At 38.9% G+C, this 27,640-nt stretch overlaps 1 protein-coding gene across 1 annotated transcript in view; it reads right to left on the minus strand.

Moving 5' to 3' along the window:
* Nucleotides 1–27,640, minus strand: part of SPOCK1 (SPARC (osteonectin), cwcv and kazal like domains proteoglycan 1) — a 270,064-nt gene that overhangs the window by 91,163 nt on the left and 151,261 nt on the right. The window contains exon 4 of the mRNA XM_064388358.1: nucleotides 25,181–25,295. Coding sequence (XP_064244428.1) covers nucleotides 25,181–25,295 — 115 coding nt within the window. The remainder of the gene's footprint in view (nucleotides 1–25,180; nucleotides 25,296–27,640) is intronic.

The following is a 27,640-nucleotide window of genomic DNA, read 5'->3' on the forward strand; positions in this document are numbered from 1 at the left end:
AAATGCATTTGAATGTGCTGCTGAATGACTTTATCACAGTTTTAGAAAAATATATACAGATATTTTTTAAAGCAATTTCACTACAGCTTGCAATTTGCTACACAATACCAACTCTGATGTAATGACACATTCAGCTGCTAAATAATATAAATTCCATTCTTTCATCTCAGTCCTAATTTCACTCAAGTCTAACCTTTGCCAGAGATGAATAGTGCTATTAAGAAGATTGGGACCACAAAAGGAATCCAATCATGATATAATAAACTATGAAAATAGAAGCCAAGTATTTAAGACTAAATTCCCTTGTTATTTTGAAGAAGTCTCCTTAATGCAGAGAGCAGCACTCCCTGTTTCAGGTGCATTCTGCCTACAAAGGTACAATACACCAGGTGCTAAGTGCTGTGCATGGGTGGTTACTGGCTCTGAACCCCCTAAAGCAGCTCTGTGGATCTGATCTCTTATGCTGAGGCTGTACAAACTGTGTATTCAAGTTTTCCACAGTAACTGATTTCTCTGCAGTCCCCCAACTATGCTTTGTTATCAAAATGTAATGATTATCTTATTTTCTCCAGCTCTTTGGATTACAGTAATGACTTTTGGGTTTTTTTTCAGCTTGACAGGAAAATGTCCTCATTTGCTTTACTTACAGCCCGACACTTCCGGAAATGCACAAACTCAGAGTCAAAAATACATTTGAATGTTGTATGGAAGATACTGATGGGCAGACTCTGGAGACAAATATGAAAGGAGCTGTGCTTTTCCTCTGGAGACTGCAGAAGGGCATAGCTTAAAGCAGACTTTTCATTGACCTTAACTTCCACAATTTCAAAAGACAGATCCTTTGCTAGACATGCAATTGTTAAGAAGAACATTTTAGGATTAGTTATAGAAAAACAGCCAAGAAATGCTAAACTTGAAGTGTGTGATTTAGTGCCATCATCATCAAAGCCATCAGCCATGAAGCGTGGAGGATGGAGAGGAGTGACTGAACTAACGAGCACCTCATCAAAATTAAATACATTGCAGTTCTTAGCTAGACTGATGCCTAAAATATCACAGGATCTGAGTGGCAAGTATAAACACATTGTACAGCATTTGTGCACCACACTACATAAGGCACTCTACACAATAACATCAAAAGAAAAATCCACTCAGGACAGGGCTGCTTGTCCATCTCTGCACAGCCTTACACCCCTTTGCTCTCAATTTATTTAATCCTTCTTTGATCCCTTCAAGATTCATATTGCAAAGTCAATTCCTATTGGAAAATTCCTCTGAAGCTGATGATGTTTCTCATTCTCCCATTATCACTTAAAAAAAAAAAAGAAAGAAAAAAGTAATTAAATTTGATTGTTTCGAAGCATTCCAGCAGCTCATCGAGCCTGGTGGCCCTTTCCATCACTTTACAGAGAGTATAAAGAACATGCACAGCCTTAGGCTTGAGCTCTGCTCTCAGAGCAGCTGCCTGGAAGACAACACCAAGCCTGGAGTGTCCCCTCAGCTGGGGACCACAGCGGGTTCACCTGAGCCCCATTTGTGTGCTCTGCCTGCAGACAATGAAGGAAACATTTACTCTTCCTAACCTCCACATTCATCTTCAGGATCTTCTTTTGGTAATAAAAGGAAGCTTATTCTCTGAAAGAGTGATGCTTAATAACAAGAATTTACAGTGGAGTAGATCCCAAACCATTTCATTAATATGAAATAAAAACAAAACAATTTTAGTAGCACTTCATATATTGTGTGTAATGAGGCAGGGAATGCTGAAGGACTCTGAAGCTCCCTCCTTCCTGCAGGTGCATGGAACTGGTAGCACAGCAGCCATTTTTGTTGCAAGAAACAGTCTTGCTTTCAAAAATTAATATATTCTTTTCAAGCTGCAAGTTTTTCCAAAACGATAGTGAAAAGTGCCACTGTATTTGAAGCAAGTCAAAAGTAATTTTTGTTAGCTCAGCCAAGTGAGCAACAGCTGGACATTTTAACTGGACACCCAGGTTCCCCACCAAAACCACAGCTGAGCACCTATCATGTAAAAGGAACATCTATTTTCCAAAAACAAACATGCATTTTTCTGCAGTCATATATTTGAAAGGCTGGATAGAACGTTTGGAAGCTTTTCAATCCTATAACTCCTAACAACACATCAAACATACAAACAAACAAATTAAAACCTAGACAAGAACATTGGCTGCCATAAGCAGCCAGCCAGCAAATCCCCTCTCAATGGAAGTGCACATTCACATACTTTGGGAATGCTCTGCTATGCTAATTATCTTGGTTTAGAATGAATGTGTCAGGAGCAAGCCAGGCCAAAGCAAATTAGACTTTTTTTTTTTTTTTACAACCAACTTTAATCCTGCTTTAAGACTCAGAGTTGAAAGGATCTACGACTATTTTCACTGGAAGCTGGAACACATGAATGTTTTGGTCAAGTATTAAGACTTATAGGCAAACCCTGCCTGCCTTTGCTTTGGAGACTGGTGAACCAATGCACCAAAAGGCAGAAGAATTATGGAGCTGGTAAGTTTTACAGCATTCAGCCTCTTGGTATTTTAAAACACAAAGAAATGTCAGTGGTTTAAAGCATTCCCAGTTACACAGGGAGAGTGCACAGTGACTGAAGTCCATTACTCTTTACACAGACACACTGCTCACCACACACTGTGACAATCCAGGGAGCTGCCATCTGCTTGGCTTGCACAGGAGCAGGGACAGTGCCTGAGGCCCTGCAGATGCCACCAGCCAGATGCCAGCAGGGTACAGGGCAGCTCGGGGCAGCCAGAGCCACAGCCAGCTGCACGTCAGCACACGGCTTCCAACACAAAGCCCTGCTCCAAAAGGACCTTGAGGAAATGTGGCTCTTCTCAAGATTTTATGGATCCCAGGTGTGCCCTGGGAGCTCAGCCCCAGCTGGGTGCACTGGCAGCCCCAAGGATGGCAATCACCTGGCCCTGTCCAGCCTGCCTGGGAGCATCAGTGCCAGGCACTGAGAGCCTGCTGGGGAGTTTGAACTGCGCCTTTGATTCAGCAAAAGTTTGTCAAACAAAACATCTTAAATTGTCTCAGATTTAAAATAAAGCAGCAACAAAACTCAAAAATGCAACGCCTTAATTCCTGACCAACCCTTGACTGGATGACATAGGCTGAGCTATTTAGGGAATCTCTGTATCTTTCTGATAGTGATTTTTTCAGGGACAGTACAGAAAAACATATATGAAAAAACATCTGGCAAAGCCAGGGGTCAAAATAAAGGTACTTGAAGGAAAAAAAAAAAGATGTTTTGTTTATTTACATTTGCAGTTTATTTACATTTAATTTTACATTGGACACATGTTCAGACTTTTCATTAAGAAAAAAATGTATAACATTGAAAGTATTCTACTTGGCTTCAAGATCAGTTACTCCCAAATGAACATACAGTAAATTAGCAGATTAAGCATTGATGGGTTGAATGCAATTACAAATCAGGTTCCTTTAGCAGGCTGTTGTTTTTGAAAGTCCTGACAAACTTTCAGGATGAAGCAGACAAGTAAATTGAAGTTTCTCCTTGGGACTTTAGAACTTACTCAGTAATTTTATTGGACAAGAAAAATACACTTTACCCAAAGGAGTTTTCGTTAGGTGAGTCTTCAAAGGTCTGCTGCAAATAACAGCAGAAAGTTTCTCAAAAACCCCAACAAATAAGTTACACAATGTCTTCTGACAGAAAGTATCAGGTAAACAAATAGTGAGATTGGTACTGTCTCTTCTTGTTCTTTAACTTGGTGTTTCAGTGATGTTACACAACCATAGAATTTGGTTCAATTCATGTTGTAAATTACTTACACCTATTGTGTGTTCTGGGCTTAAAATCATATAGATACTTATTTCAGGTCCCATTGAGCAGTACTGAGCTGGTTGGGATTTTTTTTTTTTTGATAGAACAAGGCCTTATGTACAAAATACTGACTTGACAAACCCAAATTATTTCATGGGGATAAACTGGTGTTACTGAGCTTTTATTGACATTGCCACTCCCAGCTGGGCTGACTGCAGGAAAGCCCATCTCTTCCCAACAGTCTCTTCCAGAGACTTATTGCATGAAGAAACAGCCATGTCACCATCCTCAGGGTTTGTAGGTTCCCTGGAAGGAAGGTTTGAGTTAGGCACCCACAGGAGGGGCCACCCACTGTAAGGATTCTCCAGGTAAACCTGTCTTTGGGGCTCTGTGAGTTGTGTACTGGAGTTTTCAATTATAACTCTCACGGAGACATTCCTCAAGATTAGGATTAACTTCATCCATCCTTCTTTCTTTCTGGACCTTAAATCAAACAAAAATTCCTAAGTCACATAAAACTATTTTAAGCTCTATTGAAACAAAATTGAAAAGTTCAGTGGACCAGAGCTGGTACCAGAAGCTGGAAGAAGCTCTGACAGCAAACTTGAATGGCTTCCTGAAGCTGGAACAATTCACAGTGAGAACAATTTAAAATGTACTGGCTGTACCTTCTCCATGCCTCATGCATAGTTTGTTCATGTCCCCCTGAAGGAAGCTTATCACACTGAAGATAAAGCCAGCAGTGCCTGCCTGTTTTTATCTTGCCTTTGCATAAGTTGTTTCTCTTGTTCTCGAGGAAAAGAATGACAAACCTGAAATTTACCAGTATAGATGGCAGTGTTCTCTTCTCTCTTTGTGTCATTTTGGTATTCTGCTAGAGTTAAGAGCTTGGCCTCATTTCTAGAATCTTTCATATTTTTGTGTATACCTTGAGCCACTACCAGTCAAGATTTGTGAAGAAAATAGTTTACACATATTACTTGGGGAAAAAAAAAAAAAAGGTGCTATAGTATTGAATCTGATACAGACTCTTTATTTAATACAAACACTGTAAAATGAGAACAGACATGATTACAGCAATTTCTCCACCTGGGTTTTACACTTTCAGATACAAAGAATAATAACATGCAGCCTTGCATTTCAGCATTGTCCCACTGTACTAAGTACCACTTTCCCTGATTTCAATATTCAAAGAAATAACTTCACCTAACTGGTTTTACTTTCTCTTGCTGCCTTTCTGTCTTCTCCCCAGCAGATCTGGCTTAAAAGAACCATAAGAAATAAAAAGGCCACTGCTCACTGGTGGATGTGCAAAGGTTTTAATGGGGCTTGGTGATAGCTGGGGACCCTTCTGGCAGAATGGAACTCATTCAAGACTGGCCCCCACAGTAAATGGATACTCTACTTGCTGTTCTTTCAAACAATGACATTGATGAGATTATATTAACAATTAAGTCTGTCCAGAGAGAACCAGTAGCCACTGGAGTGTTCCCACAAAGCAACTGGTACTCAAAAGACAGGGTTAGAGATGACAAATTTAGGGAGGAATTAAAGCAAAACCTCAAGTGCTGAAGTGAAAGTGTACAGGTGTCATTTCAGTGACATGAAAAACATGGATTTCCAAGGGAAGAGGAAGAGTTGAGCCTCTCTTTCTTACCAACAGTAAGAAGATGTCTTGAAATAAGCACAGGGGAAACAACATTCTAGGAGGAACTTTTCAGCTGGACGTAGGGAAGGTTGAAAGATGTTGTACAGTGTATGTTTTGCAAGAACACCCCCTGATACATCTTGCAGGGAAAATGCCCTGAAGATTCTTGCATGGATCCCACTAGGTCCAGCTGGCAACCAGCCCTGGAAAGAGAACAAAGGGCCTGGGGGCCCAGGGTCCTCAGGGTTATCAGTTCAGCAGGATGAAGGAATCTTGTTATTTTTTAACTTTCTCTGTGTTTTAAAGGAAGAAATTACTTGGAAAAGCTGACACAGATTCTGAGAGTCTGGAAGGCCAGAAAAACTCTAGTGAGTTTGACTGAGGTGATGCAGCTGCTGCAGGTGACTGCTGAGATCCTGCAACACCAGTGAAAGAACCCCAAATGCAACCACTTGAGCAAGGCTACTCAGAAAGCAGCAAGGTCTATGTCTAAACAGATATAATATGTAATTTAAATATGGATACTCTGAAACTACCAGGACAACTCACTCTGCACAGTATCAGGGTCTCAGTACAAGCATCTTTCTGAGATGTTAGTTCTTGCTTTACTTCTTCCTGGACTGAAAATGATAAGGTTGTTTATTAAGGCCATTAGAGAAGCACAAGGATTTCTGCCTTTGAGCACTCAATGCACAAAAATGGTGTTTGAAAGTTCCACTTACAGTCTTAGCTAACAGATTGTTGTGCTTATAGGCAATTCATTTTTTAATCTAAATTCTAAATGATTTTCAACTTTTAGACCTAATACATATGCTCAACAGCTGCACAGGTATGAAAACAGGCAAAGTACACAAAGCAAAAGAACCAAACCAAAAAATCCACACAAACATAAAATGCCAGTGTTCTTAAAAGTCATTGTGCTCTCCTGAATAAATAAGATAGCTTCTAAACTCTGCCTGTTCTCATGAATTTTTATAAGAGAATTATTTTCCTTTTCATCGTTATTTTTCTACTAACATAAAAAGGAATCTCAGATACCAAACTATGTAAAAAAGAAATGAAGTGCCTTGAATTTCAAAGGAGGAGGGGAGATAGCAGGAAGTTTGTAATTAAAGCTGAAATCTTATTCACCACTGCTCAGTTTGCAGGAATCTCCAGTCCTGGATTTCATGTGCTGAATGAGATGCAAGAACTTGGCACCAAGCACGTAAAGATGAAGTGTGCAGCAAATCTATTATCTTTTTTTTTTTTTTGGTACTGGCCCTCTTTCTTTCCTTCTAGGACAGTTTATTGGTTTTCCCCCATTACCAAAGAAGAACACATTTTGAAAGGATAAAGGAAGCTTTTCTCTGCCCAGGATCTGATTACCTGATATTAAAATAATGCATTGATCAGGTCTGCCTCCTCCTGCTGGCAGAACTTGCCAAGATCTCCAAGGAGGCTGAATTGCTGATGGTGTGTGAGATTAATCTGAGCTGTCAGGTTGTTTGGGGAGGAAAGTTGATCCTCCCTCACTATGCCCTGTTTCATGCAATTAGACAGGTTCAAAATTGTTTTCCCCAAACCTGGCAGAGCACCCATTTCCCACCAGTTCCCTGCTCCAGCTCATATTTCTAGTTCCAGTGTTGAGCCCTGCATAACCATAGCTGTGCAAACAGGTGCAGGTTACTTAGTAAGGCTAAAATTCAAGGCAGATTTCTTGGCAGCATTTAATAACATTTTACAGCTCCAACCTGACCGATGAATCTCCCAAAAGCTGAAGACAGAACAGCTTTCAAACCACCCTCACTCTTGGCCAAATGCAGAGGTCTGTGAAGTTTAGCACCATCAAAGCTCTGATGTCTCCCCAGACATTCAGCATTTTGGCAGCATGGAACTGATGGAACAAATGAATGGCCTGAGAAAGGTGGCAGACCCACCCTGGGGTCTTGCTCAGCTCCATGTCCTTCAGCTGAGTTTATAACCCAGCCTCATTTATTCTGTCATGTGCAACACAACCTTTAATTCTACATTCCAAAAGGTTCCACTGCCCAAAGTGTGAGGGTTTGGTTGTTTGTTGTTTTTTTTTTTCTGAAGCAAAAAAGTTCAGAAATCTTATTGTCACGTTGCAACTGCAAGGGAGAAAAATCAATGCTGCCCCCCCAAAGCATCCTCAGACAGCTCAGCTGTGTTCTGCTTCATTATGTTGCTTTTGCTTATCCTAAGGCAAATTACATGCTATCCTCAAAAAAAAAAAAAAAATTGACATTTTGCTGGTAGGGATGAGAAAGTAAATGAATTTTAAAAATATAGTAAAAATTCTCGCCCTTAAGGTGCTAAATCGAATGTTTCTGTTTAAAAATGACTGCACAGTACTCCTGTTCTTGAATACTTGGTGCCATGGTTCAAACAATCGGTTACAAGCTGTGCTAGCAAAATATTTGCCCCTTCTGACACATTTTATTATGAGATAGGCTTATTAAATTCTCAAGAAAGCTACAGCAGATTAAGCTGCTGAGGATTTTTACAATTAGCATTGATTACCTACGAATTCATGTGTGATTTCTGAACGGAATTGGCTTGTCAAACAACAGACTATTAAAAAAAAAAATCAATCCCAAAGCCACCTCCAGAGTGTAGTCAAAATCCACTATTCAAGGTAGGTTGGGGGAAATAATCAGAATGCAGTTTCCTATGTCAGAATGAAATGAATGTTAGTGAAGTGCATGCAAACGAAACCAGTAATAAATACTATAAGGAGCTGAGTAATTTTAAAATCCCATCCTTTTTAGCATCTAAATAGGCTAATGCCCCTGTTGCTTATTCAGCACTGCTGATTTACGGAGCTCAGTACTATGAATGTCTAAACATTCTGCTGAATTTCTCACTGCATTCAGTGCTGTCTGTCTGGTTATTGGATGCTGGAGATGGAGCTCATAATATCTAGACCATTCCCAGCTTCTCAAATGAGGCCATCAGAAGCATTAACACATCTTATATCAGGCTGTGTCTTAATGAAAGGTGACTACAGCTTCAGGAAGGGCCCAACTGATGGACAGCATTTACATAATCACATTAATTTATGATACAAACTGAATGCACATGATCCAGTGCAGCGCACAGTGAAACACACCTTTGGGTAAAATTTGAAGATGAATTCAATTGACATACTTGCAGAAACTGCAAGATATACATTTCATGAGGTACTTCTACTGAGTGTTTAAGGTCTCACTTTGCTGTGACCTTGAATCATGAAGCCCAGCACCCGTGCCTTACAAACCATCCCTTCTTCCCATATTCTTTCACCAGGTAGCTCCAGAGGCCCCTATACCACAGAGGTTAAGGTGGTGTTAAAAGGCAATGTATCTACTCATACTTTTGATATATTCAGCATTTTATAGCTGCTTCCTCAAAAATTTACTTTCAATTTTACTGTGATTTTACAATGTGAAAAAGTAAGACTCAGTCAGTGGCATATTTAGATAGAAAGCACAACATTACCTGGGACTTTAGCAGGTTTTGTAAAAAAAATTAAATTAAATAGTTTGCTGCTGAGTTATTACACAGGAATCAGTCTGGGATATTGTTGGCTTAAGATGTGCCACCTTACTTTCCATCACTTCTTGCCACCCAAATTTCACTTCAGCTACTCACTACTGATTCCTTGACTCCATTCTTATTCTTTCCACAGTTTCTCTCTTGCTGTGGTAGAAATCTGGGACTGTACTAATTCTTTATCACTGTAAATTAATGCTATTATTTTCCCCCAAAGTTGTTGCATTTCTTCAAAGAACACTTTTATTTTCTCAAATCCTACAGACTCTGGTCTATCTTCTGCCTGCCTGGCTTAGCTGACTTTCTCCTATTTTCCCAAGATCTGGTCAGCTATTTTAAGGAAAATTTTATAAAATTGTGAAAAAATTGCAGTGTCCTTTCTTGCTCACTGCTGTATTTAAACATTTTGATTCTAATCTTTCAGCCTGACTGCTTTGCCCTGACATCCTCCCCCTCAATCTCCCTTTCCTCACACTTTTTCCCCTCCTACTTCTGAAACTTTCTTCTGCTTCATTCAACCTCAAAAATGAGGCCCCTAGGAGAAGCAGTTATTTCTTCATCTACTCCTGCCTGCTCTTTTCCTCTCTGCTAGGATGTATCATATTAAGTGTTATATTCTCTCTAAATTGTATCTCAATGTCATTTTGGTGCTTTATCTGTAATAGTTTAGTCTTCTTCCCCTTCTACACTTGAGTCCTTGGAAGTCTGAGAAACTTTATAGGTGTCCTCTCTGGCTTATCCTTCCATCTCTTTGCACTATTATTGCCATTTCCTCTCAGGAACATCTTGTCCACATTAGAAGCTCACTATGTCAAGACCAAATATCCTGTATTTCTTCCCACATCATCTTACTTTTTCAGCTGCTATTTCCCTGTCACATTTGTTATCTGGATTTGTTCTTTAACCATATCCTCCCTTGCCCAGCTGCAAACCAGGGCACATTATCTTTCTGCTTTCCACAATGCCCAAGAGGCAATCATGAATTTAGCTATGTCCTGTATCTTCTTAAAATTCTTTCAGATTATCTAAGCAATCATTCTCTCATTTCATTTGTTTACAATCTATTCTTCACTTATTTTCTGTCTGTACACTACTTAGGGTACAAATGTACTTTTACATTTAGGGCAAATTAGTAAATAATACTTTTGGTGAGGGCAGGACATATTTGCAAAGGTAAAATACAAAATATGAGTTTGTTTCTTTCCAGAGCTGAAAACTAATTTACATGCTCTGAGATACCTTCTTCATAAGCCTATTTCCTTCCATCTAAAGGAAGACAGAGGCTGATTAAATCTTCCTCTGAGGGTTGTATGATAGCAGCTGTAAGGCTGGCTTTTTGTGTTGATAACTGTGCTTCAGATTCACGCTCTACTGATCCTCATTTTTTCTCTACCTTTTGGAATTTAGCAGAGGGCCCTCTAAACACTGAACATCAGCAGCACTGAAACTTCAGCTTGTATTTCCTGACAAGCCTCTGCAGCCAGTTTATCTCATCTTGATGGTGATCCTGAGGTGTCAGTGTCAGAGCAGCTCTCTCCTGGGCTGGGAGGAGGGCAGGGTTTCCATTTTTCAGCACTCACATTTCTGGTGTGCTGCACAGGGCTGGGTGAAACTCCTGAAATGAAAAAGCTCTCATTGTGTTTCATCCATAGGGGTTTCTAAATGCACTATGAACCTGTTACATAGGCAGGCAGCTGGTTCAAAATGAAGCAAAATTTTCTGAACTAACGAAAGAACTAATTAGCAAAACCCCCAGACTTCTCAGCTAAGATAAAGTGTGGTTGCAAATGAAAAATTTATACACAGATAAAACAGAGGCTCAAGAAATTAACTATGGATGAGGTGCTAAGCAGGAGTGACCGTGGTGTAATTCAGCTTGGCAGTCCTGGGCTCTGGGTAAACTGGAGTAGCTAAGACTACAAAAATCTGTCAAAGGACTTGAAAGAGATTTAAAGCCATCCAGAATAATGGCACACACATTACAACATAGGGCAATGAATAATGGACAGAATAATTGATGCAACAAAACTATAAAGTGTCCTTTTTGTTCAACATGAACCATCTATTTAAATGCCAATAAGGTACAGATTCAGAATTTATAAAAAAGAGGAAAGAAGAAGCAGAGGATGTGTAAGTTTCTTGTGTTTCTATCTTCTGAACTGCAAGGTAAGGGACTGGATGCCAGACTGAAGGAGCTGGTTTGGGTCTTCATTAATGTTTTCATCTGTTTTTAAGCAGCTCTGTTTACCTGACTTTTTAACTCATTAAACAAATTAACAAAAACCTCACATTATGTCTTACTACTAAGGTTAATTAGTTTTCCACAGTTGAGGATCACTGATTGTAACAACCAACTAATCAGAATGGTTTGTTTTGTTTCATAAAAGAAGATGGATTGCATGGTGATTAAAGCTAGAGGCCAGATAAATCAGTGAAGCAAAATTCCCTACTGTCACTCCCCCTATATATTAAAGAACATTTTCCTAGATATGATCATAATAAAGCTGACAATAATAAAGCTGACAAAAGTTGCAATACAAAAACTAAGCAGACTCTATTGTTTCTTACTAATATTAGTAAGCCAAAAAAAAAAAAATTGAAAGGCCCAAATTTTTTGCCAGTGAAAGGAGGAAAAAAAGGGGAAACAGAAGAAAAATTGACAAAATTGCAGGAGAATCTGAAGTCATAGGGCTGCAATCTGCATTGGTGACAGGCTGAATATTAATTGTGAACAAAATATGTTAAATCTGAATGTGAACAGTGTTAATAAAAAGTTTGTAAAGATTTACTTGCAGAAGTGACATAACTTCAATACTTGAAATATATTCAGCAAGAGCTCTACAATTCTTTTCTAGTAGAGTTGCTAGTTGAAAAATTTACAGGTTATTGATTCAGTCTGGGTCAGAACAGTGGCTGTAGTAGAAAACTCTTCTAATCCAAGTCAAAACTGTTGAGACCATCCTTCCATGACCTCCTTAAAAAAAATCAGCTGCACAATCCTTCAGGAAAGACAAAAAATACAGTGAAAATAATTGAGATTTCAATTAAATTCACAGCATGTTTTAGCCTTTGGATGTATTTTTCTTTTTGGAAAAGTAACATAGTTTTGAAATTTGACATGGTTGTAAAAGAGCCTCTAGATACAAAATTGTTCTTTATTTTAAAACTGCATGACATTGTGTAGGAGAGTGTTCATACAGATGTGTGAGATAACATAAGCCCTCACTAAGGGACAAAATAATTTCTTTTCAAAGTGAAGACCTAGACAGGAGAAAAGCACAGTGACTGTCAGAGAATCTTTATTTCATGACAAGTTTTGCTGCTGGAGTTAAAGTAAAATGTAAGCAAAACACTGCAGTAATTAGAGTGATCACATCACTAAGTGTTCACAAGGTTTGTGAGTTTTTCTCTTCCTGAATGCTGCAGGTGTAGTAGCAAGTCCTCAGAACACTTTGAAGCATCTGCTTTCCCTGTAAAACTATGCAGAGAGGTAATGATAGAAATTGCCTATTCTTTATATGCACAGAAAAAAAGATAGGTTGAAGGCTATTGGGAAATTCTACTTTGCAATATTATTATTTATTAAAGATACTGTCCCAGGAAATGGAAAAGAAGGAGACCAGAGATGGTTTTTTAGTAGTTGGCATTCATCAGAAACCAGTGAAGACCCACACAAAGGATTTCATCTTTCACAAATCATAATACACTGTGTTTAATAGCTATCATTTTAGAAATAAAATATGAAAGCAGCAATGCTGGATCACTTCCAAATAATGAAAGTAGAAGAAAAAATGTCTCTCAACACTTCTCCAGGAGCAGATTCATACTCTATCTCCAGAGATAATAATGAAAGATAACGTTTTACTTTCTCTAGGTGCAAATGATAATTGAATACTCAAGTCAGTTGGAGCTGTCTATATGCTACTGGCTCTCTTCACAAGCTTAGCATGAAATAAATTTGTCATTCCATGAAGACAGGAGGTGATGACAGCACCATTCTGATTTGACTGTCTTCTCAAAGGTGTGCTGGGAAGTTGTGGGAGTGGATTTTATTTACAACAGCAGTAGAGTCTCAGTAAATCCTGAGTGCCAGCTGAGTGCCATAACCATCAGGCTACTGGGTGAATTTGGCATAATTAATGAAGAGATCAATCTCTTCTCCAATTAACACCAAAGGAAAGGAATAAAACCTCCAGACTTTCAGGGAAAGAGAAGTCAATAACCAGTCAAAGAAGATCCAGGAGTCTATTCTACCTGAGTGACAAGGCTTGAACCTCTCTTTTTCACATTCTACATTCAAGGTCTCTTTGTCATCCTACTCACATTTGTGAGGTGAGAGACTTTCTTGTCAAGAACTATTCTTTATGTTGCTAGAAAATGTTTTGTTGAATTGACAGGAAAGCCATTTTGTCAGAAGACTCCAGAACACATCTACTCAATGCTTAGAGCTGAAAGCTTGTTTTCATTTTGAGCTTATTTCTATTTCCACTTTCCCAAAATGTTCCAATGCTCAAAAAAATCTCAGCAAGGAGTCGAGTGCAAACTGAGCAAAAGCTACACAGAGAATTCTTCAAAGTTAACAGCTAATCCAAGAACAATAAATTCCCCACAGTTTTAAGTACTTTATCTAATTGCAATATTTGATTTCATAGAGGTGGCAATTTTATACTGACTGCAGTGACTGTAGTGCAAGATTTCATCTTTTTTTTTTTAACCACTAGTTGGAGGAGGAAATAACTCTATGGGATGTGCCAGAATTTTTTATTTTTTTAAATTGCAGTTACTGAACATTCTGTATTTGCTTGTAATGAATCTTTTAGGATTTCATTGTGAAAGTAGAGAACATAAATGCAATAAGTGATAACAAAATGAAGGCTTGATAATTCTCTCTTAACTAATTTGAAAACTTGTTAATCTTCCTGCCCCTGCTATTTCACAAAGATTTAATAACACAGATCTGTAAAAATATTTCATGGTAATTATGCTCCATTAATGTAATGGAATCTATCATGATATATTTCCTATTTATTTATTTATTTATTTCAGACAGCTCTATGCTGTAGCTGGTTAAGCAGCTTAGAATGAATATACAGATCAAAGACACCATAGGATAGTTTCAGTTGGAAGGGACCTGTAAAACATCATCAAGTCCAACCCCCTGCAATGAGCAGAATGTTTTCCTTATGCCCATGAGATTTTCTGCTCCACTTCTCAAAATGTAGAAGATGCTCATGGGAATTAAATCATTATATATTACAAGACTGTTTTAAACCTTGAGATAGAAGCAATATTCTTCCAAAAGTGCTAAGGTATTACTCTCTGTGCCTAAAAGGTGAATGGCTCAGCATCACCTTTCTATATATGTAACAGTGATACCTGAGCAAACACATTTAAAGAAGCAAAATATTTGGGGTTGATTTCTAATCATGTTTAGCACTGCCTACATACAGAGCTTTGAGCAAAATGTACTTTGGTGGCTCATGTCCATAAATAATTTCATCTGTGGTTCATTGGTCGAAGTAATCTGATACAAAATGACTAAATTGAAAATCTGTAGGTAGAACTCTTGAGCTCTGGCTAAGCACTAAGGAGGCAATCATAAGCTTGTTAATAGAAAGAGAATGATAGAAATTGAAATATTAAAGAAGGAGGAAGTAATAGATTAAAAGTTAATTTTGATAACATAACATGCACCAAATAAGAAAATGATTGATGCAAGAAGGTCCTTTTCATTGTTTTCATGTGCTATTTCTTTCAAAAGAGTGCCATTAGATGGAACTGCATGGCTCTGAAAGGGATCAAACACCAAAGACTATCTTTTTCAATTCATGTTTTAGCTGACATTCATGTCTTTGTTGTTAATCTAGTTTGGAACGGGCAAACCTCTGTGGAAATATCTTCACAGTGCAAGTTTTTTGCAAGCTTCAACTCAAAAATGAAAGCTCGTTGATGAATTCCTTGGGGTAGTCTTGGGTATGGTTTCATCATTTTTCCCAGTGAAGTTTTGTGCCTGAAATGAAGGATGTTGAAGGAGATGTGAAATTTAGCAGAACTCTGCTGGAAACCACTCTCAGCTTTCGAGGAGCCAAAGCTCCCCCCAGCAGAGCCCTACACGTGGGCAGAGCTGTGAATACCCAAGGCAGGAGGTGTGGAAGAGTCTGACCCAGCTGATCAGAATTTCAGCCCGTTGTTATTGATGCCTTTCACTGCCAGGGAAAGGCTTCAGAAGCAATAACTGGCAAATCTCAGTAAAGGTAAAATAAAGACTGTTTTGCAAACAATAAAGATCAGGTTTTAGTCGGTTTAAAAGCTGTGAGTGTTGAGTCTGCATCACACAGAAGACACACGGTTGGAAAAAAGCAGCAAACTGGCCAGCATCAAATGAAATCCAGCATTTTAAGGCCTAATTTGCAAATTTCATACAAAGTATATTGTTTGTAATATTGGCTGCAATTGGAATGTATAATGCCATTTACCAAAATGCAGATTTTAAATGCTGCATGTGTAGCATTTTTCCAATATAACAAGATGCTGGAAATTGAAGAAAAACTTTAATAAAATTCCTTTACTGTAAACATCAGTCCCTATCTTACAAAAGCATGGCTTTTATTAGCACTAAAAAGTCTTCCACTGAACACATTTATGTCCTGAGGCTTCTGCAGCAAAAACCAGCAATAAATTTAGACTCTCCAGTAAACAGATTATTGGATAAACACAGAATAATTTTTTGGTGCATTGGAGGTCATTTGTGAACATTAAATAGTAATTTATGACTGACTGGATTACTCAACAGATTTAAGATAGGGATAAAAACCAAAAATACAGGCACATATTAAATGTTATCACACACTTGCTTCCAGCAATTCTATGGTTAACATTTTTATTAAAAATACAAAGAAGATGAATCAGGAAATACATCCTTAACTTACTGGGCTGTGATAAACCCAAAAATATTGCAGATTGCAAGTCATGTGAGGATTAATGTAGTCATAGAAGAAGTCAGACAACAGCTGAAACAAAACTCCTCCCATGTGACCACCAGGACCATGGTGAAATGCTGAAACAGTGAAATGTAGTGCTGCTGCCAGGAATCCTAAGAGTGTGGAACTGCCCTCCTGGACTCCACATCCTCTTACACCAACCTGTTTGCATTTTCATGATAGTGATGTAAGAAGATTGATTGAAAAAGCATTGAAAATCCAAGAATTATGAGGCTACTCCATATGCAAAGCCTAACAGCTTCTTAGAGAATGAGGATTCAGAGGCAATGAATCCCTTCCAATTTTATTCATTTGTTCACTATTCATTTGTTGGCAAATCTCGTGACATTTGCCAAGCAGATGACATTTATACCAATTACTGTTTTCATTTCTTGCTCACTTTAAAGTGAGCAAGAGGAGCTTTACAAACAACAAAAAAGCCAACATCCCTTATGCTATCAACAGCTCACAGTCCAAGTCAGGAACAGAGAAATGCCATGGAGGAGGTGACTGAACTTTTAACTCTGTCTTCTTCCAGATATCCTGAGGGAAACAGGAACTTTTGGATGCTAACTTAGCTTTGGATGGTGGCTCTTAACAAGCAGAGAAGAGCTATGCCAAGAGGTTTATATATGACCAATTCTGCAGTCTCCAAAACAACCCACTGAAACAGCAAAACCACTGAAGAACAAACATGATGTTGCCCTTGGTTTACCTTTCATATATTTAATTTTTCCTGCTGGACTGTGTTTCCCATAAATCTGCTGCACAAAATTATATTCACACTAACTTTCAGACATGAATTTTCCATCATTATACATTAGCTTAATATTAGTCAGAGCTCAGAGCTGTAAACACTGCATTTTATACATAGTTTGTATGTAATACCGAACTAGGTATGGCATGTATTTCAAACTCTTCCCCCAGCCCCCTTCTAAAAATATTAGAAAAATAAAAGAAAGTTAAATAAAAAATGTTAATTAAAAATATTAATAAAAAAGGAGTTTTACATTACAGAGAAAAGTAATTAGTGTGTGTTTCTATGAAGGATGAAACAAAAACAGAATGTTATGCAGGAGTGCTTAAAGCAGCAAACTGCACATGTATTTACAATATATATCAATTTAGAGATCACAAAGTGTCAAGGCCAGAGCTGTTCTCCAGAAAGCTCAGGTGAAAGCCCAACTGGAAAAAGGGCTTCCAAGCTGCACACATTCCAACAGGGCTGATGGAAGAATCATCAGAAGTTTAAAGCAGGCATGGATAGAATGGCCATTTAAAAAAAGGGGATTAATTAAAAAAAATAAAGTTTAAAATCTTAACATCTTTTTTGATGACTCAGAGTCACTGCAAAGCCAAAGATCTAAAAATAATTTAAACAGCAAGAAGACAAAATGATAATTTTGGGTTTCTTTCTTTACTGATCTCAGCAGCCAAACCCAACGATCTCTGCTACAAAGGAAAACTGAAACAAGAAAGAGGAATGTCTTTCTAAGAGAGCTTGATTTATAAGAAAAGACTATGAACATTTGCCAAATCTAGAAAAACAATAGAAGGTCATTATTTCAAAATAAATACTGAGGAGCCATTTAGGAAAACTCCAGAAGTTTTAGCTGGATTTGAATAAACAGGCTAGATATTAGCCAATTTCCAACAAGAAAGGTTCAGATGGTCAGGATTCATCCAAATGGAGTACAGGAGGCAAAAAACCTTATTACCTTTAAGACAGAACTTGATAGGCTTATGAAAAAGTTTATTTTATACTTTTGCAGAGGGATTAGACTTAATGATCCAAGAAGTTACTTCTAGTCCACTTTTATATACTGCTAAAAGCGTACAACTAGAAATATTAAGAGCAGGAATATTACAAAGAGGTATTCAACCCATTCAGTAATAGTATCTTTAAATGCAAAAACTATTTATAAGTGCTAATTAAAGTGCAGAAAAAAAGAAGTTATTTTCTCATTTTGTTCAATATAAAAACGCTCTGATGATAGCAAAGGTACCCAGAAGTACTCAGGTGGTTTCAGTGAGTGCTCTGAAACTGGTCTGAAAGGAGCAAAGCAGCAGGAGATTGTCTCAATGCCCCCTGTGCTTCCTTTGTGCTTGCAGCAGCCTCAGGGGAAAGCAGAGCACGGTGAGGCAGGAGCTGCAGGGTAAAAGCCAGAGACTTCAGCAGTGAGATGCTCACCCTGCAGCCTGGTGCCTGGTGGCTGTGAGTAAAATACCCTGAATCCCCTGCTGACAGCAAGAACAACCTCATCTCCTGGCATGGCCAGTGCAGACAGGGATGAGGACACACTCTAAAATCTGTTAGAAGAGAGCTGTGCATTACTATATATTTCAGAAACTACTCATGTCCAGGAAGAGCCCATCACCTTGCACTACTCTAATGAGGTCTAAAGCTGCTGGAGCATGAGCCAGCTCTGTGGAGAGACAAGCAGAGTGGCTAACTGGCCTTGGGATGCAGAAAGTCCAGGCTATTGGTGACAATCTTGTGCAATTCCCATGGGAGATGCCTGTGCTCTGCCTGACTGTGGTTTTTCATGGGTACATTTTTCTGTAGAAGTTTGGAAATCCATGGAAATACCAAAATGCATGGTGTAAAATTAGAGCTCTTTTTGCTTTGAGTCAGTTATCCAACATGAATTTAAAGATGACTGCAGTCATCTTTGTTTTAAAGTCAAGGAAGGATCTTTCGTAAGTTTGTGAACTGTTCAGGGGTCTTTTACCTCTGAGTTTTCAATTACACCAAAGTCAACAGCATACCTAGAGCTTGGGAAAGCTGAAAACAGCCTAAAAGGAACATGAATTCTCATCTGTTGAGAGGACACACCATAGTCAGCTTCCTCCAGAAAGTAATCACCTGGATTTTGTGCAGAAACCCCCGGCAGCAAGTAGGTCACTGAAGGCTCAGAACTGAGTGAGCTCACATCAACGTGTGGGATGAAAGCCAGTCCCTCCACAGCCTCTCCACACAGTCTCTTCAGTTAAAAGCAATTTAATGTAGGCAGAGATGAAACTGAGAAATGGACCACTTTGAGGGGGAGACCTACAGTGTACAAATGACCCTGCTCAGTAGAGTGATATCTGCTTTTAACACCAGCGAGTGCTGTTCCAATATTCAAGCATCCTTGGACTGAATCCTGGGCAGTTACTGATGGAGACTCACTTGGAGGAAAAGCTATTAACCTTTGGGAGTTCATGCTTAGATCATAATTTTAATAATCAAAATTTTAGAAATAACTGTAATGGGGAATAAAGGATAGTGCCAGACTCATATGTTGTTCTCTCTTAATAGTCAGTGGTCCCCGTGAGCACTAATAGATTGATGGCACATCACACCATGTGCTTTCTGTCTTATTAAAAGGCAACTTGGACTCCATAACAAAACAAACATTCCTTATTTCCATGTGTCTGTTATTTGTCTGTTGTAAAACCCCAAGCTCTTGCACTGTAGTGGAGGTACCTTTGCTGCCAGGCAATCTGGAGATGAAATACTTTTAAAAGCTTTCAAGTTCCCTCCAAGGATTTGCACACATCACTTACACACCCCTTGCACATCACATTATGTACTGCACTTGGCTGTGACCTCAAAGGCCCCTCTCTCCTTGATTTTCCTGCTTCTCATTTCTCTTTGTGGACAAACAGCATGAGCCACAGTTAAACTGTGCAATGTACCGTGGGGGATTGGGTATTAGTAAGAATAACAGTCTTTACAGAGTAATGCACTAGAGTTAACAACTTACAAAAAAATACCCCAAACAACAAACATTTACTCAGTCCTGTTCATGTCTAGAACTTTCATTCACTGAGGATTAAAATACCTCTCCAAGATTCTATCAGAGCTGCCCTTGGGAATAATAAGCCTAAATTCTGGCAATTTCCCCAGTGCAATAGCTTTGCTTGAAAGAAACTTAACACAATCTATTTGGTCTTGTGATTTTGTGTTTAATCAAATATTTCAATGCTCTTTCTTCTGAAGCAAAAATCTATGCCAGTAGATTAATCAATACTCAGCACTAGAGGTAGATAATTTTTTTTCACAAAAACATTCCTTTTCTTTGTTTTTTTGTTTTTGTTTTTTTTTTTTTCCCTAGAAAAAGTCAGATTTAGAGAGTTCAAATCAGTTTGCAGATATGTGTAAATATTGTTGTATTGTTACTTGGGAAAAAATCCAACCTATATGAAATGGCTTTCTTTTATAATAAAACAATGGTCAAAATATTTTATTTCACTCTAAACTGTGCAGTTTTCTTCCCTTAATTCTGAAAACATTAATCAGCAAATAATTAATTTGATGCTCATAAATAAATCTGCAGCAAACAATAACTCATAACTGTGAATTCATCCCAGAATTCACCAAGACCACTGAAGATGCAGAAAATAATTATGATATTTAGAGGTTTAGGTTGGATATCAGGAGAAGTTTGGGAACTAGAACAGGCTCCCCAGGGAAGTGGTCACAGCATCAAGCCTGACAGAGTTCAAGGAGTATTGGGACAATTCTCTTAGGCTCGTGGTGGGATTCTTGGGGTGCCCTGTGCAGGGCTGGGAATTGGACTCAATGTTCTTGATGAGTCCCTTCCAACTCAGCATATTCTGTGATTCTGTGATTCTAGGATTCATGTAAAGTACCCTTTGGGCTATGCTTTTTCCCCTGAAATGTACATAATACACAAATGAACAGCAATTATTTTCTGAATCAGTGTTAAAAGGAAGAAGAGACTAGAAAAGAGCTATAAACACAGCAAGGTTAACTGGGGAACCAACTGGTGCTATCAGTTGATTCAAAGATAATTAATCATCACCCAAGTTTGGTTCTCCTGTGGATTTCTCACCTCTCAGGCTTTGATAAACATTACCACATAAATCAGGCAGAGTTAAATGAGCTGAGGACCAAGCCCTCCATGGCATCAGTCAGGGCACTGGGAATGTGGGAGTGGGGTTTTCAGCACAGGAAGCTGTAACCCCCAGGAGAGCCCTTGGTGTTGTGCCAAGCCCTCATTAGCATCAGCAGTGAGGCAAACAAGAAAAAACACGAGTCAGAGAGAACAGCAAAGCAACAGGGTTGGGTTTATAGGCCCTATTTTAGCACCTTTTAAAAGGTGATTGTTGATGTAATCATAGACATTGAGGAATAGCACTGTTTCAAATCCTTGCTTAGGTGCACAACTTTTCAGTAAATCCCTGAAAGTGCATTTGCTGTGGTCAGAGATTTTTCTGTAATGCTCCCAGCAGTTCTCCAAAGCAGGTGGGTCACTGATGGCCTGGCAGTGATTGCTTTGCCTCCCCCTTTTGGATACAATTTAAAGCACTCACTGGCAAACCAGAGCAATGCTACAAAAATGCTCTATTTCACATATGGGGATGTTTTACTTCACTTGTTTTGAACAGGGTTCTTCCTAACCAGAAATGGTGTATCAGCTGCAGGATTTGTAAAGAAAGAGAGGGAGATTTGTCTGCTCCTTGTGGGTGAGGGTTATTGCCAACACTGCCATGCTGGTCGGACCGAGGTTTTGACGTGTAATTTAGAAGAACAGATGTTTTATCTGGGAACTTGTCCAGATCTTTAAAAAAAAAGTGAAAAACTCAGTAGTAGATTCTTTAGTCAGCAGCATTGTCCTTAAAAGTCCTGGAGAAATAGTGAGTAAATAGCTGGATTTCTAAGACACAGCAGAGAAGCAGTGTGATTATCTTTGTGAGTGACTTCCATTGCAGTGATGAACTAATTGGTCGTTGCTGGTCAAATGGACTGAACAAAGCTGTAAACCCTGGACATGTTAATATGGCCATTATTTTCACATCAATCCTCTCTTCTCATTCTCTTCTTTTGAAAAGAGCCCAAGAGTGGCATCTTTCCTTCCCATCCATTGCACTGTCAGCACCAGCAGACACAAATGGCTTAAAGTATTATGGGACTGAGAATGCATGAGACAACTTTGAGAGACATTAACTACTGCCTTTCATGCAAAACCAAACCAATAAAGACTTTTCCTCATAGATTTCCAAATTGAAAGGGGTTTTAATCCACTCACAAAGATTTCATAAGACTCTAGTACAAGGACTGTTAAGCATGTAAGAAAGTACCTCCAAATTTATCTTTTTCACACTCTTCAATTACAACTCAGTCTTGCCTTTTCTCTAAATGAACTGTCCAATTCGTACTGTAAACACTATGTGCTGACAGGATGTGCTTACAAAACTCTATTATCTGTCTGAAGTACCTCTCAGACATCTTCTGCCTTAACTTCTGAAGTACTAACAGCTTACTAGAAAAATTAGTTGGTTAATGCCCATGGAGAAAGAGAAAAAATAATTAAATACCCAGTGGTTTTCCCCTGTTATTGTCTGGGTTCTCCCATCTTTCTGCTTGTGATAGGCTCTTCAAGAAAATACAGACAAATAAAACACAAACAATTAACATGGATAAATATGCCAAAATGAATCCAAATGATGCTATTTTGCAAAGTTCCCTTTGGGCTATGCCCTTTTCCCTGAATTGTACATAATAACCAAATGAAAACCAATTATTTTCAGAATCAGTATGAAAAGGAACAAGAGACTGAAAAAAAAAATCTACAAACACAACAAGGTTAATTGGGGAACCAACTGATTGTATCAGTAGATCCAAAGGGCAGAGGGTTGGAATTAGATGATCTTTAAGGCCCCTTCCAACCCAAACCATTCCATCATTCAAGACTCAGGGCTGCTCATGAGGTGACTGTGCAGGGGAGGAGTAAAGAAGGAGGAAGTTGCAGATGCTGCACAGGAGATCAGACTGCCCTGGGGCAGGGTCTGAGTAGCTTAAATAACACATTTCCATGCAACTCAATTTCTACACTGCTACTGAGCTCCTGCAGTGGTTTAAAAAGCAGGCATTCCAGCAGAAAGGAAATGAAATGGGAATGGCATCATGCTGTCACTGGTGATTTCAGAGTTTGCAGCACACTGTGCCTGGAAAACCACAGCTCTCCAGCCAGGCAGGCACTGGGGGACACAAACCAGCACAGCTCTGTCTGGGAGGCTCAGCAATAACAAAGCTGTTGCTCTCGATTACTTTTTGCTGAGCCAACATCCTGTGTAAAGCCACTGCAGCAAGTTGATAATGATGCATGAAATGGAAAATCCTCCTGAGCACATCCAAAAAGCATCATGGATGTGCAAAACAATCACAACAGCACCGTGTTATTTGGTAATTGTTACTACATGTGCCCACACTAATATATTCAGATTTTTGCTGGTTTTACATAGGTGTAACTCCACCCCTTTTAATGTGTTTATTCCTGATTAACACAGTATTTAATATGACTGGAGTCAGATGTACAGCAGTATTCAGCTCAGGCACAGAAAAAACCAGAATGCTGTGGGACTGAAGATGAAAACCTTCAGGGGCTGTCACTCCACTGATTCAAATCAACAGAAAATTTGCCCTGGTTACTTCCCTCCTTGACCTGTGTACCCCCTGAGGCCAGGATAGATGGGTACCTGGAGAATGAAACCACTGTGGGGTTATATGTGCCATTGTCACATATCAGCAGTAGTTCTTTCAGCATTGCAAAACTTGCTGGAAATTGTTTGGAGAATTTTCAAAGTAAGTTTTCAATACTTTTCGATTAATCTCCATAGTCACAGTCCTACTCAAAGGTTTGCTGAAACAGCTGCAGGCAGTGGAGGAATCATAGAGAGATCACATGAAACACAGCTTGCTTTCTGCACAGAAAGGATATTCAGTTCCTCTGCACCATCCTTCTGAACATTTTGACTACCTTGGAGATGTTAAATACTGGAAATAGCTCAGAAAGCATTTGGCTCAACATCTGTGTCTGTATATCACAAGGACTACTATATAATGCAAGGATTTAAACCAGGTCTCAATCCATCCTCAAATGGATTTCCATCCTAGAAAATATAAGCTACATAATGCCAAAAATATCATTAGAGTGTAAGCACTGCACATAGCAGTGTCCTAACTTCCTTCCAGGGAGCATTCCATACTGAAAGCTAAATACTGAACACACTGCACACTACACCATTAACTTTGGATTATCAATCAAAGACTAATTTTTCGTACAGGATTAGTTTCCTCAACCAGGTGACAGTGAGATGAGATGCAGTACATGGGAATCAGATCATCCTGAATTTAGTTTGACTTAAACAGTTGCTGAACTACAATATTGGCTGACAACAACATTTGAGGACCTGAGCTGTGTTACAGGCAAATTTTTTCTTCTGTACTAAACAGAGAGAGAAACTGAAGAGCAATCCCCAGATTTATCATTCAAACATAATGAAAGCAAGACAATGTATTCTCCATAAAGTGCAGACCAAGCATTCAGAGTTGCTCATTACAGCAGCACATGATTTATTCTGTTATATATCTGCAGGCAGGTGGAGGGGCTGATTTCTCCAGCTTAATTCTGGCTCTTGACTCATCCTCTGGAGATACTAAACTGTAGTTTCCCTACTCCTTCTACTAGTTCTCCTTCCAAAATAGGGTAAATTTAGGGTTTTTTTCTCAACATTTGTTTATAAATGTCTCAGTTCTTGGTTGTAACATATCTCAACCCATAATCAGTAGACTTTTCTGCTATTTGTGGCTTCTCTCTGTGAAGTTCCATGGTCTAATTTGAACATCCTGGCCTTGTAACATATTAGCTAGTTCATTTGCTCTTAATTTAGTCATTCAACAATCTGATCTGGAGATTTCTCTAGTTATGGGACTTCTCAAGGAGTTGCTCTACAAAAGTCCACCAATATTTTTGAGCTCTTTAGCAAATTTAAGCAGATGTTTGATACATTTTTTAAAAAAATCTTTATTAATCTCCTGTTAATTACTTCTAATTAAGTTACCAGAACTGTAGACATTTCTGGCACAGTGTTTTCATATTTTATGTTTTCAGTTTTTAAAATATGCATAATTACTGTTCTCTGGGGGGAGAAAATCCCTCCTAGAACTTGGAGAGAATTCTGCAATTCCCAGCACAGGATGCAGCATGTTCTGGGTCATCTTTTTTAAATAGCCTCAGTTAGAAATATAAAACGTCTTTTTTTTTTTTAACCGAAATTAAAATTAAAAAGAATGTTGTAAAATGATGGGGGTTTTAATATTAATTTTGGAGTTTTCTCTCTTGATGTATTCTCCCTCTCTGGATGTCTGTGGCAGACACACAAGCCTGGAGGAAGGGGAAGGTTGCTCACCTGTGCACCAGCTGCTTGCGGCTCACGCAAATCGCGGTCTCGTAGTCGTGGGTGACACACACTTTGTGTGGGCTGCACTTCACCTTCAGGCAGGGATCTTTGGATGGATCAAGGGCTATAAAAATCAAACATTAGAAAAAGAAAGTGAGAAATGCATGCAGAGGTCTCTCCCAGCAGGCAGATGACAACTGGTTAGGATGAGCACTCCCACATGTGAGTGAACAAATACTTTGACATTTTATAGCATGTGCTGCTGTTTTCAGACTGCATGGGAAGTAGAGAAGTTTACACAGAAAAATAGCTGGAGAGCTTAAAGGCTCGTTACTGAACAGTGATCTAATTGGTGTTCACATTAATATTAGACACGAGAGTCTGGGATGAAGTTCTGGTTTAACAATCTGTATCACGCTCTTTATTTCACAGAAAAGCTAGGTTTGAATAAAATATACTCAAATAACAAAATGACCGGTATTTTAGAAGCTAACTAATAACTGACATAATGCAGAGTGCTAATAAATTTAATTTCACAGCTACTGTAAAACACGCATAATATTTTAGAGATTATTTTAAATTTTTACAGCTAAGCATCCCCTGTACTTAAAATGCTTGAGTGGAAAAGCTACAACAAAATAATCCTGGCTTTCATACAACAACCTGCACCACCAGCAGTGCTGTCAGAGTTGGGATCAGACAACATGATGAGTTGCCATCTCAGAGCAAACATGTCCAGGCTCTTGTCTCATTTGAATGGTATCTGTCTAAATTCATTCTTCTACAAAAGAAGGTTTCTAAAAATCAGTAATAAGACATTTTCTGCCAAAATGAATTACAAGTATTCAAACTATGGTTATGTGAACATGTCAGAAGGAAATTCTCTACCATACCAGTCACACAGAGAAATTTCACTTTTGTTTGAGAAGTGATTTTTAGAGAAGCTCTTTTTGGACATTCTGTTGCCATGGATTTGACTTCTGTTCCTCTTCAATGTCTTTAAATCCCATTTTCCCTCTTCCATATCTCCTCACATCTTGGTCCATTCTTGGAAATGGGCAGCTCTTGGTTTCATTTGGAGGATGGTATAAAGCTCTTACGTGCCCTTTAATATAAGCATTTCCAATTTCTACTGAATAATCAGAGAAACTTTCAAGGGAGACTATTTGAAGTAGAAGAAGTTTCAGTTTGCTATGTACCAGATTTCTCTGAGAGCAAATATATTTCCAACAAACAGAGGATTCTTCTTTTTTCCTTCGGGTCTGAAGTGCTGCAGCTGTTCTGTGCTGGGTTAAACAGCCACAGCTACAAGCTCCTGCCACATTAACACCCATTACACATTTGTGATGGGCAATTAAGCTTCACTAGTGCATATGTATTTACTGGAATGCCTTTGGTGCAAGACAGGGGGAAATCGTAAAAAACAAAGCAAAAATGCTAAAAGCTTTTTCTTTTAAACCATTAAAACTGATAGAAGAGGTGAAGTGAACAAGGAAGGAGAAAAGACCATCTGTTTCCTACACAGTAAACAATAAAGCAGCAACATTCAATGTGTTGTCATTAGGAAAATAACATAGGCAGTGTTTGAGGAGACAGGGTCTGTCCCACTGGAAAGACCAAAGGCTGTCAAGGCTCTTTAGGGATGTTTTCCTTCTGCCTTTTGGTGTCTTTTTTAAGCGAGACAGATGAGAAGTATCTGATTCCCTGCCCTTTACATTCCCAGAACACAAACAGTGAGAGACACCTTCTTAATCCCCTTACTTCACTCTCACTGGAGACTGAGTAAGGGACTGGGGCAGATCTTTGACAGGGATTTAAATGGCAATCCACAGTTTCCTGAGCTGGCTGTCTACCTGGATATTCTTAAACTGCAAACCAGTGAAACACCCTCCTTCTGCAAAGCCTTTAATGAGGGAGCACCATTTGGAGTGTGCAGGGTCACCACACCATCGTTTCAGTGGCTGAGGTAGCTCAAAGGTCATATCCACACACAAATTTAATGACCAGAACTTTTGCTCACTTGCAGCTGGCCTTGCTCTGCTGCTGGAGCCCATGCACATTGTTTGCTCTGCTGGTGACACATCCTTGATGCAAAATGCTGCATCACCAAAAATCACTGTGCAAACTGGCTGGGAGCCCAGGGCTAAGAGCTGCCAGGAGCACTGGGCTGCTGGTGAGCACAGCCAGGCCTTGTGCTCAGTGTTCTACCAGCCAAGACCTGAGGAGTGGGGATGTAGCTTTAGCCTGGAAAGTCAATACTAGTTTGGCATGAACAAGGAGCAAAATTTAGGCCCACATGGTCTATGAGACATCACAATACTTAGCATTTTTTCACAGTAAAATTTACTCTAATTGGTGAATCCATTCCAGGAGCTATTTAGGTCTTCGAAGGCAATAAAAATGCATGCAGTTCTGAAATAGCACCACACTATGCATTACCGGTAAAAGGAACACAACTTTCAATATTTT

The sequence above is a fragment of the Passer domesticus genome, chromosome 13 (genome assembly GCF_036417665.1).
Source record: "Passer domesticus isolate bPasDom1 chromosome 13, bPasDom1.hap1, whole genome shotgun sequence".
Classification (NCBI taxonomy): Eukaryota; Metazoa; Chordata; class Aves; order Passeriformes; family Passeridae; genus Passer; species Passer domesticus.